General features: G+C 39.4%; 1 protein-coding gene across 3 annotated transcripts in view; it reads left to right on the top strand.

Moving 5' to 3' along the window:
* CCDC171 (coiled-coil domain containing 171) overlaps positions 1-12,581 on the top strand; it is a 162,743-nt gene that overhangs the window by 93,847 nt on the left and 56,315 nt on the right. For all 3 annotated transcript variants that reach the window (XM_075078194.1, XM_075078192.1, XM_075078193.1), the window contains one exon: positions 10,376-10,521. In XM_075078194.1, coding sequence (XP_074934295.1) covers positions 10,376-10,521 — 146 coding nt within the window. The remainder of the gene's footprint in view (positions 1-10,375; positions 10,522-12,581) is intronic.

Here is a 12,581-nt window from a genome sequence, read left to right as displayed (position 1 = left end):
CCTCTTTTGCAGTACCACGTATAAACCATCTTTTTGAAATCTTGAAACTACAACAACTATAGGGCTGGGGGTCTGTCAGGGTAAAAAGTGTAATAGTGAAAAAAATAGGATTATTTCTTTACTTAAGTTAGTTTACTTAAGTAACTGATTTAAAAGCATAACAGTGCCAAAGCACAGAAAAGTTGCTGCTCCTGCAGGGCTGGATCTTGTCTAGTCTGTGGTTGCATAGGATTAGATATTGTGGTGGGAAAGGAGTTTATTTTTCTAAGGAGAAAGAAGAAACACACATCCTGAGGTAGCATGTCAAAGGTGAATGAGGAGTGAATGATTATGAGCTCATGCCACCATGCCTGTGATACAAGATTTATTCTCACTTAACATCAAGCATTTTTCTAATACACTTAAAACTCACAATAATAAAGCCTGGGTGTTTCTAAAATGGTCTTTGCTCCGTTAAGGTGGTGTAATCCTTTTCTGCAGCTTTCCAGTAATGCTAACATAATTCACTTAACTCAGAAGATGATAAAAATTTCTAGATAATCAGTGTATAAATTTTATTATGTACTTAACATTTTCCAAAACATTGTTTAAAACTAGGGCTTAATTATTATCTCTGATTGGATTAGTGTATGTCTGGAAGGCCCAGTGCATCTTGGTATTCAAAGGGGTGTCCCTCATTTGAGGTGTCTTTTCAACTTCTATTCCTCTTCAAATGCAGCAGTACCTAGCTAACACATTTGAACACCAATGCTTTTGTTTACTAATACTAAACGTCCATGAGGATCTAGCCTATATGGAGCAGTTTATATTTTGTAATTACTTCATATAAAAACTTTCAAAGTTTTGTTTAGTTTCCCTTACTTTGAAGCTGAGTGAGGTACGAACATAGGATATCTCCTCTGGAATAACTGTTATAATCTGAAGTGATTCAGGAATAGCTACTGTGTTTAAATTAATAACCTCTTTTAATTCACAATAACTTTAAAGCATACACAGCTCAGTGACTTCAAAAAGAATTTTCCGTCATCCTTTGCTAAACATTTTGACCTAATGGAATTGAAAAATGCATTCCTTTCTTGCTGATCACAATAGATTTTCTCTTGAGAGTCTGCATTGTAGCACAGAGATATTAAACCTAGCTTTAAGTCTTTGAGGCAGTGTAATCCAGCCTGAACCACTGCAGGTAAAATGCATGTGATACCTGAGCTTGCTTCGATGTCTGAGAGCTGTACTTCAGTCAGTAAACGGACTGTTCTCTAGACATGCATAGGTAATGCCATTTGCTTTCACAATGTGAGTGCTTACAGTTTCAAATTACTTTTGTAAGAAAAATCTCTTGCAAGATGAAAATATATGCATTTTCCCTATACAATCTATTGAGTGACTCTCGAATAAATTTTTATTGAAATGTTTCTTAGTACTTAGATTCTAGATCTTGTAGGGTAACTGTATATCACAGCTGCTTTTTAAACTACCTGCACTGTCATTTAATTTACAGTTGTCTTTAGACGATTGCTTGACCTTTTTTTGTGATACTGATTTGGCTAAAGCTTTGTGCTATTAGCATAGTTTGTGTTTCAATGTTATGAGGGTTTCTTATATAAAACAATCACAAGCAATTTTATTTACATTGTGTCAGAAATGTGAAAATATGTCTGCAAGTATCCCTTAATTCACCAGTATTTTGTTGGTTATTTATTAAAATCATTGTGCTGGTTGAGGTTACTGTTTTTCTTAATAGACCTACTCATGCTCTGTGACCTCATTAGGCAGGGCACTTTCAAAAACATGAAGAGCCGTTTTGCACCTTGTTAGATACACTGTGATCTCTAAACTGTGTCTAACTGCTTCCATGCTATGTCACATACTTCAGAGAAGAGTCATCAGGTACGTTCTTTCTCAGAATGCCAGCATATGAAAAGACTGCTGCTGCCAGTATCAGGGTCCAGTAGCAGAGAGGTTAAAAAAAAAAACCCCACTGTTTTTTGTGCAAACCAGATGCTCATTCAAATGTCCTTTTGAGTATACCTCTTTTCCTAGAGAAGTGTAAAGGGCATGCGAAAGCATTTGTTATTGAAGGGATGTCATGGGTGGTCAGCCTCAGATTAGCTCTGCTTTGCAGGAGTGAAACAGCCACATGGAATTAATTTCAAACTGTTGTAAGACACTGCTGCAGCCACCATGAAACACGCACTGAATCCAGATACAGTATTTTGATACTGCAGTTTGGTTTCCAGTTGAGAAGTGTAAATCCATCTTATTTGTTGACATAACTCTAAACATGTGTATTTTTGTGTGTGTGTATCGATGAGAATCTCAGTTGTGAATTTTCTTTTTGCCACAGAACTTTTTTCCCTGAGATTTTTAATCTGTTTTGATAGAAGTTTTGAGATGTTCTTGATAAGTAAGAACTCTTCTCAGAAAACATCCTGTGGAAATTCAGTTTGAGCTAATATAATTTGGTTTGCACTGCAGTCATGCACACTAAAAATACAGTTGGCATAAATATTAATGTAACTTTTTGTATCTTTTGGATTTGGACCTTTCAAAGGTGCAGGATTTCTCTACGTTATCTGTAGACTCTCTTTTGAGGAATAGTGGAATAGTTATGTGTGTAGGACAGTTTTCAGGATGTATCCAGTGTACAGGTCTTTAAAAAAGTAATATTTTGCATCTAAATGGAAAATACCCATATAAAACTTCAGCCTGAATACAAAATCTTTAATTTCACAAATTAGTTCATAGTACACATACTGCAGTATATTTGGATGTGTTGTAGTGCTGTGTTGTGTCTGTGTAATTTTAACCTAATTTAGTAAGCAGTTTGATCTAGTTTTAGTTGATCTTGGAATATATGCTCTTGGTATAGATATGTCACACATGCTTTGCATTAATTTAAACTGTATGACTGTCATCGTACATCTAGAATGATTGTCCATCTGTTACCCTTTTAATAGTGTGCTTTTTTGTGTGTAAAGAATGACAATGTTAAACTTTTTTGTAACCGGTTTTGAAGAAAGAGATTCCTCACTGCAAAGCCTAAGTTTGTTAAAATTATTTGTGGAAGGACCCAACTGACAGACATCTAATGAGACTTTTCTTCAGTGCTATCAGTTACTTGCTGTTCTCTCCAACAAATGGTTTTTCATGCTCAGTTTATGGATAAAAAGAGCCTAAATCTAAAATATCTCTAAAAGGACCTCCTTCTTAAGGATTCTGATGAAAATTCAACTGATCTATGAGATTTTTGTGGACTGTAGAGGAAGGAGTGCAGCGTGTCTGAATTAGCACCTGAATGCCTAAACATCTGAACTAAACAGATAACTGGTACTTTACAGAATGTCTATAAATCAGAGTTTGACTTCTAAGTTGGTTCAGAATCACTTGTGCTTGAAAGTGAAAGCTCAGCATCTTCACAGAACTATGTGCAGACATAGTAGGTTTTAAAAACCTTCATTCTTATCATATTTAGCCTCAACTTTCTAACAATTGTAATTGTCCACAGAAAACATTTCAAGATAAATGCATTATCAGGTTTTGAAATTTTCTTATTTTTGTAAATACTAAGACCTGGGGAGCAAAATAAGGGCTATATTGTGGATTAAGTGAAATATCTCAAGGCTGTGCTTTTCTGATAACTGAACCTGAAGTGACCTTTCTCAGACACAATTACAGAGCTGTATGTTTTTCCTTTAATTTCATCAGGGGTTTAATTAGTATACAAATAAAACTTCCCTTATCTTCCTTTCTACCTAATTGGCTTGTCTTCGCTTATATATGAAGAATGTGAAAATGGGCTGTAATTAGGGTGACCGTGTTAACCTTTTTTTCTCAAATGTACTGTTGCCTAAAGGCCTCAAGGCCTAAAAACAGTGCTTTGGATTATTGCTTTGCAATCACTATGGCTCTCCCATAGGTTTTCTCATGAGCAGAAGGGCTTTGGGTGCTGCAGGTTCCCACTGCTTAACGGGATCTTCATTCTTCTCCCCACTAAATGTTTATTGATTATCTCACTGCTCCACACTCAGCCTCCAACAACTTAATATCAGGTGACAGTCAGGAGAGTTCTCCAAGTAATTAGAGTGGAGCATTGAGGGAACAATTAGGAGCAGAGTTATTAAACTTGATTTATCCTATTCTCTCCTGAACACTTTCTTGGATATCAGAACATCACACTTTCACAATCTACCCTGGCTGAGAAATTAGTGGCTAACCTGCTGCTTATCATTGTTGCCTTGCTGCCTTGAGGCACACCCTCTTGGTTTCAGTCACTCAGCTGGAAATATTAGAGTCCATAAAGTTTATCAAGGGTTTTAATTAGATCAATCTGAAGAAGGAGAAAAAGAGAGGCTTAGCAGCCATTACTTTAGAATACTCCACGCTGTATTTGAGCAATTTTCAAGGCTTGACTTTAACCCACAGTAGCAAGGAGCTTCAAGTCAATGTTGAAACTGCTTTTGTGGAGCTAAAAGCAGTTTACATTTTGCTTAGATATTGCAATATTATTGATAGGTCAAGTCTATTATCTAATTATACTATATATTAAAAGTATCTATTATCCAAGGGAAAGCTGGAGATTTCTGTAAATCATGGTGAAAGTTTTGAATATAATAAAGCAGCTCTTCCATGAGATATTTGATTTAATAATTTCTGTATTGCTTCATCACCAGCTAGGATGGATTGCTGGCCATGCCTCTCGAAGAGTTAGGCTTCATGCTTTCATCCTTGTTTCTGTGTCATTTATAGGCCTGTGCTTGCAGTTGGTAAGCAAGATTAGTTAGCAGCTCCACAAAGATTTTGACACCCAGTGGGTCTCTTCAGCATTTGTGTTCAGTTATGAAAGCTTTATGTGGGAACAGACAAGCCTTGAGCCCCTGCAGAAGGATAGCTATCTAATGAAAATGAAAGAAATATGCGTAGTATTCCTATTATCCTGTCTTGTTTTACTCATTTAGACCACTAGAATCTTGGAGACAGACTGTTCCTGCAGCCTTCACATAAAAAGTTGCTTGCATCAAAATATTAGCAGAATTATGTATTCTACATTGGCCAGAACTTAGTCCTGTGACTGTATCTTAAAAACAGATTTTTCAATCAGATGGGAAAGTGGGGTGGGCATAGCATTAGCACCAGAGACGTTGGCCTCCATTCAAAAAATTTTGTTTGTCAAAAGATGGGAATGTGGACGGGGGGTACTCGACTCAGTTTTCAACACGGTTTCCTCAGAGCTGATTTAGCCTAAAACAAACAAACAGTAAACCCAATAAATGGAAGAAGATAATGGTCTTTGTTCTCAAATTAAAGATGGCTTGTTTTATCCTTGCTAATCCACATCTGGTTTCTTGGAAATAACTTTTCTGAAAATCTGACAATTCACAAATTCAGCTGTTCAGAAAGGACTTTGATAGCTGCCGATGGCATTAGGGTAGAGTTTCTGAGAGCAACATTTCTGGTTTTGGATATCTTTATGCTAACAATGCAGTGGAAAATTCAGATCTGTGTGTTTATCTTTTTTTAGGTGAAAAATAGCATTCTTCATCGAAAATAAGGACATAAGAGGCAGAATAGAGTTGTTCTACCTGCAGTAATTTGAACAAGAGTAATATTAACATTTCTGGGTTTTAGAGTTTCTTAAATAAACTGCTGATTGTATTTTTTCTTACACCAGTGATTAATCTCAGTCCGGATTTTGTGAATTGCTGAACAGAAAGTTCAGATAGTGGTGCTGTACCTTCCAAGCACACTATTGAAATAAATGGTTGGGTTTTTTGTCTGGAGAATTGTTTGAAGAAAATTTAAGCCAATCCACAGATTTCAGTTTATTTTGCAGGATTATGCAGTTTTATGGTGGACTTTATTTTCTAGAAATTAGTATATTGTTTTTTGAATAGCCTGAAGGCTAACAGCATCCTGGCTTGTATCAGGAATAACGTGGCCAGCAGGAGTAGGGAAGTGATCGTCACCCTGTACTCAGCACTGGTGAGGCCACACCTTCAACACTGTGTTCAGTTTTGAGCCCCTCAGTACAAGAAGGACATTAAGTTGTTGGAGGGTACCCAGAGAAGGGCAATGAAGCTGGTGAAGGGTCTAGAGAGCAAGTCTTATGAGGAGAGGTTGAGGGAAGTGGGGTTGTTTAGTCTGGAGAAAAGGAGGCTGAGAGGAGACCTTATTGCTCTGTACAGCTACCTGAAAGGAGGTTGTAGTGAAGTGGGTGTTGGTGTCTTCTCCCAGGTCACTAGCAATTGAACAAGAGGAATTGGCTTCAAGCTGCATCAGGGGGAGGTATAGATTGCATATTAGGAAGAATTTCTTTACTGAGAGGGTGGTCAGTCGTTGGAACAGACTGCCCAGAGAGGTGGTGGAGTTGCCATCCTGGGAGGTCTTTAGAAGACGTGTAGACGTGGCACTTGAGGTCATGTTTTAGGAGACATGGTAGCATTGGGTTGACGGTTGGACCTGATGATCCTAGAGTTCTTTTCCAACCTTAATGATTCTATGATTCTTGGCTAGGTCTGAAGCTTTCTCAGATGAGTTGAGTTTTCAGTATCCTCCAAATTTTTATCAGCCTTTGGTATATATGGTTCTTAATACATATCCACAGCATAATCCATAGCCCAGGTCAAGTACTCTTGAGTACAAAGGATGCAGAGCATTTTTAGAACTTAAACAGAAAACATAAACATACATTTTGAAAATAAGGTACAAGAGCTCAGTCTTGCAACTGTGCAGCCTTCTCTATCCTTCTATATTGGTTTAGACTGTCAGTGAACTTGCATTTTTTAAAAGAATGTTTATAGCCACCTATTATAATTTCTGTCTAAAAAGGCAATTAACAGCTCTAAGTAAAATGTAACATTTAGCAAACTATAAAATCACATTATTAGTACTACAGTTTATAGAAGTATTGATTTTTCCTAGCAGAAAGAAGTACCAACTAGCCAGGTTCTCTATTAATTAGTTCTGTGTGCTGTTGAGAAGGGAGAGGCAAGGAAGGAGGGATGGAGGGGTTGCCCTTCACATCAAGGAATGGATAGAGTATGAAGAGCTGACTCTGAAGAATAGCCATGAGCAGGTTGAAAGCTTATGGGTAAGAATTAAAGGCTGAGGCAACAAAAGGAGCCTTGTGGCTGGTGTTTACTACAGGCCACCTGATCAAGGGAAGCCTATTGATGAAACCTTCTTACTCCAGCTACAGGAAGCTTAGTGCTCGCAGGCTGTTGTCCTGGTGGGGGACTTCAGCCACACTGACATCTGCTGGAAAAGTAGCGCGGGGTCTCTATGGCAATCCAGGAGACTCCTGGAATGCACTGAGGATAGCTTCTTAAGCCAGGTAATAGACAGCCCTACCAGAGGGGATGCAATACTGGACCTTTCCATCACCAATGCAAGTGATTATCAGTGACTGTCACTGATTAGCTAATCAAAGACATTAAGACTGGAGGCAGCCTGGGCTGCAGTGATCATACACTGGTGGAATTCACAGTCCTGAGGGATATGGGTTAGACAAAGAGTCAGGACCCTGAATTTAAGGAAAGCAAACTTTCAGTTTCCAGGGAAACTGCCTTCAGGGACATGGGAGCAGACAGAGCTGGCAGATCTTTAAGGATGCTTTCCATTGAGCACAAGAGCTCTTGATCCCTATGTGTAGAGAAATCAGAAAAGGAAGGCAAGAGATCAACATGTCTGAGTAAAGACTTGCTGGTCAAACTAAAGGACAAGAAGGAAATGCGCAAGCAATGGAGGCAGGGACAGGTATCCTGGGAAGAGTATAGGGATGCTGCCTGGCTGTGTAGGGAGTGGGTCAAGAAGGCCAAGGTGTGGCTGGAGCTGAACTTGGCAAGGGATGCAAAGTATAATAAGAAGGGCTTCTACCACTATGTCAGCCAGAAAAGGAAGGTCAGAGAAAGTGTATACACACACTCCCCCCCAACCCCCGCCCCCAGAAGGAGCAAAACTGGCAAACTGGTAACAATGGATGAGGAGAAGGCTGGGGTACTTAACAGCATTTTTGCCTCAGTTTTCACTGACAACCTCTCCTCCCACACCTCTTGAGTGGATGGGCCACAAGGCAGGGACTGGGGTGAGCAAAGTCCCTCCCACTGCAAGAGAAGATCAGGTTCATGGCTACCTGAGGAACCTGAACATACACAAGTCTATGGGACCTGATGATCTGCATCCAGGAGTCCTGAGGGAACTGGCTGATGTAGTTGCTAAGCCACTCTCCATGACATGTGAAAAGTCATGGCAGTCAGGTGAAGCCCCTGGGGACTGGAAAAAGGAAAACATTGTGCCCATCTTTAAAAAGGGTAGAAAGAAGGACCCTGGGAACTACTGACCTGTCAGCCTCACCTCTGTGCCTGGGAAGATCATGAAACAGATCCTCCTAGAAGGCGCATTCTAAGGCACATGGAGGACAGGGAGGTGATTTGAGACAGCCAATATAGCTTCACCAAGGGCAATCCTTGCCTGACCAACATAGTGGCCTTCTATGGTGGAGTGACTGCATCAGTAGACAAGGGAAGAGCTATGAATGTCGTCTATCTGGACTTCTGTAAGGCGTTTGACATGGTCCCCCACAACATCCTTGTCTCTAAGTTGGAGAGAGGTGGATTTGATGGATAGACTGGTGGATGAAGAATTGGCAGGATGGTCATATCCAGAGGGCATTGGTCAACAGCTCAATGTCCAGATGGAGATCGGTGACAAGTTGTGTCCCTCAGGGGTCCAAATTCAGACCAGTACAGTTTAATATCTTCAACTACATAGTGCGACTGAGTGCACCCTCAGCAAGTTTGCAGATGAAACCAAGCTGAGTGGTGAGGTTGACATGCCTGAGGGATGGGATGCCATTCAGAGGGACCTGGACAAGCTCAAGAAGTGGCCCTGTGAGAACCTCACGAGGTTCACCAAGGCCAAGTGCAAGGTCCTGCACCTGGGCTGGGGCAATCCCCGGTATCAATAGAGGCTGGGGAATGAAGGGATTGAGAGGAGCCCTGAGGGAAGGGACTTGGGGGTACTGTGGATGAAAAGCTGGACATGAGCTGGCAGTGTGCGCTCACAGCTGAGAAGGCCAACCATACCTTGGGCTGCATCAAAAGCAGTGTGGCCAGCAGGTCAAGGGAGGTGAATCTGCCCCTTTACTGCACTCGGGTGAGACCCCACCTGGAGTGCTGCATCCAGCTCTGGAGCCCTCAGCACAGGAAAGACATGGACCTGCTGGAGTGGGTCTAGTGGCGGGCCACAAAAATGATCCAAGGGATGGAACAGCTCTTGGGTGAAGAAAGGCTGAGAGAGTTGGGGTTGTTCAGCCTTGAGAGGGCTCTGGGGACATGTTATTGCAGCCTTTCAATACTTAAAGGGAGCTTGTAAGAAAGCTTGGGGCAAACTTTTTAGTAGGGCCTGTTGTGATAGGACAAGGGGTAATGGTTTTAAACTAAGAGAGTAGATTTAGACTAGATAGAAGGAGGGCATTTTTTAAGATGAGAGTGGTGAAACATGGATCAGTTTGCCCAGAGAGGTGATAGATGCCCCATCCCTGGAAACATTCAGGGTCAGGTTGGACAGGACTCTGAGCAACCTGATTTAGTTGGAGATGTCCCTGCTCACTGCAGAGTGGTTGGACTAGATGATCTTTGGAGGTCCCTTCCAACACAAACCATTCTCTTGATTCAGTGATTCTATTTTTTGTCTATTGGACTAATCTGTATTGATTTAAAGTATGTTGTGTTAATTCTAAGCTGGAGAGAAACGAAAAAATCTATGTTCTACTTTGCATATTGGAAAACTAATGTTAAAATAGTGAAAACACCATAAAATAGTAATTAATTCTTGGCAAGAATTGCGGCAAAATGGTACTTCATGCACTAACAGAGAATACAGATTCTTTTTTTTTTAATCCTGAAATTTCTGAATAGGGAAGATTATTTAAATAAATGCTACTTTGTGTATTCCCTTTCTTTCTTTTTGAATTCTTTTCTTTAATGTTCATTTTAAATTAAGTTTTGAGAATATTCTGTTCTCTTTAATTCTCTACTCTTGTTTATTTCTACTGTGTTTAGATCTGGTATTTGTAAATATAGTAGCTGTAGCATAGTATATGTATATATATAGTATATACATATACATAGTATATGTACCTGTTTGATCAACAAATCACTTTATTTTATAAAACATATTTGTACATAGGCATTATACTAAAAACTGGATGGTTCTGAGTTAGGAATGTTTTTGCTAGAGAATTCAAAAAACCTCAGTATGTCACGGTCCAAATCTGCTTCACAGTCAGTCTGTTTTCCACTTTGTTTAATAGCCTATGGCATAAATTGAAGTTAATTATTTGGGCTGACAGGTAACTCTGCTTTCTGTCTGCTTGCAGAGACTCTCCGAGGCAAAGATGGAGCTGAGAAGAAAAGATCAATCTCTGCGTCAGCTCAATAGACTTCTTACCCAGCTGGAGCAGGACAAGCGTCGACTGAAAGAGAGCATCCATGATGCAGAGAGTGCCCTCTGCATGGCAGCGAAGTGAGCGCCGGGACCTTGGGGAGATCACTTAAAACGGACAAAAGATCAATTCTTACTTTCATGCGCAGGGTTTTAGCCCTAGCTAATGTAATGCTAGAAAACAAAAGTACATCTGTTTCTCTTTGAAACTCAGCGATAGTCTTCTAAAAAGAAAACTGTTAGTTCAAGATACTAGATAGTATGTTTTCTGTAGTTATCCCACACTAGTGCTCCAAATTCTGGGTCCTGAAATAGCATGGGCATTTTTGTTTGCCAGTTATCTTACTGATTTGACAACATCCCTTTGGCAGATCCCTAATGCTCTGTTTATTTAAGAAATGATTGCTTGTTTTCTCTATTTCCACGTCATCTTTTTATAGAAAGATAGACTTTATTTATGATAAATACAGAAATGTCAGCTAGCTGACAGGTCTTAGCTGCGAAAGGGGCTGAAACCCATTTTGGACCTAGTCCTATCTGTGGAACAGGATAGATCTCTCAGCTGATTTCAGAGAGGTTTGGATTAAGACATAAAAACAATGCCTTTTTATACCATAACCTGGAGAGTGGAAGGAAACGTTCAGGGACCAATCTTGAAAAGATTGATGGTCAAAAGGTGTTCCGTTGACCAAAGTGAGGTTATTGCTAACCTCTTACAGTCGTATAGCCAGATAAAAAGATAAGTCTTTGCAGACTCTGTTATCTGTTACTCTTATTGCAGGATGTACTTTGAGTATTGTTGGTCCATTGTTAAGATTTAAAAAAAGATTAATTTAAAATTAGAATTTCTCGTTATACCTGGGATACATTTGACCTCTGAAGAGCAATAGCTTAGAATATTTAAGGGTTTTATGCACAAGTGAAATAATGTAATTAATATAGTTATCAGGGAAATGTTTAACAAGCTATTTGAAATGATAAATATTATTTAGTATGAATGTATTAAAGCAGATGTGAGCTGAAGAAGGATTTATTCTAGAAAGCTTGCCCCTTTCCACCCTGCCCCAACCTATTTTATGCACTCTAGTAAAGATCATTCCCTGTGGCCCTTCTTATACTCAGAAAAGGTTATTTTAACATGAAGTGGTTTTAAAATTGGTTTTATTTCAGTATATAGCAGTTGAATGTTGAAAAAGAGAAAACCCATACCATTTATTGTTCTACCAACTCTTCATAACAAATGTCTTTTTTTCTCTTTGGAACATATAAGCAAAGGAGGTGAAATAGATGTTACTTTTGTTAAGAAAATCTTATTTTAATACCTCTTCCATGACCTGAGTGACTGTAAACAATGTATGGGGGTCTTTCAAATTCTTTCCTAATCTTTTGTATGTCTTTAAAGGATAGCAAGATGGCTGGCTCATTCTGAGAACGGCTATCTTGGTTTTCCTGCAGTGGTGGCCAGCAGTTCTGTTCCACTTTTCTCCAGAGTAGGAAGCGGTATTAATAAAAGTGTCTGATATCAGGGAACTTGTCAGAAATTAGTAGCCTTTTGGTCATTTCTCTGCTAGATAGAAACTCTCTATCAAATCTTCATCCCAGCCATTGTGATTCTGTGATTCAGCCATTGTGTAAAAGACAATGTAAAGTATGTTCCTCATGCCTGAACTACATCGCTGGATAATTATCCTAAAGCATAGTTCTATGATCCAATTCCACTTTCCCTTACATCTGTAGGAGCTGATGATTATATGAAATAAAGATTGAATGAAATGTGGATCTTGGCGTGCAGGGGTGCAATAGATTCATTTCTTAAACTTTTTTCCTAGGTGCTATAAACAAATATTACCAGACTTTTATTTTGTTAAGATAATAAATCAACTGTAGGCAGAGGGCTTTCTGTTTAAGAACCTGGGGACCACCTGTTAACCTGGGTCCAAAATTCTATCTAAAGATACTTTCCTGATTATGATGAACACATGAGAATGTGTGATGAACAGACTGACTTCTCTGTCAGTAACTAACTTTGAAATTAATGGTGTTGAAATGGCTCCCTAGAACTGAATTCACCCAGACAATTAGCAGTCACTACATAAATGAGGCCAGCAGAGAAGGTGAACAGCAGGGAAGGTGAAGTGTAA

This window comes from Phalacrocorax aristotelis, chromosome Z (genome assembly GCF_949628215.1).
Source record: "Phalacrocorax aristotelis chromosome Z, bGulAri2.1, whole genome shotgun sequence".
Classification (NCBI taxonomy): Eukaryota; Metazoa; Chordata; class Aves; order Suliformes; family Phalacrocoracidae; genus Phalacrocorax; species Phalacrocorax aristotelis.
This window is presented reverse-complemented; position numbering and strand designations above follow the sequence as displayed.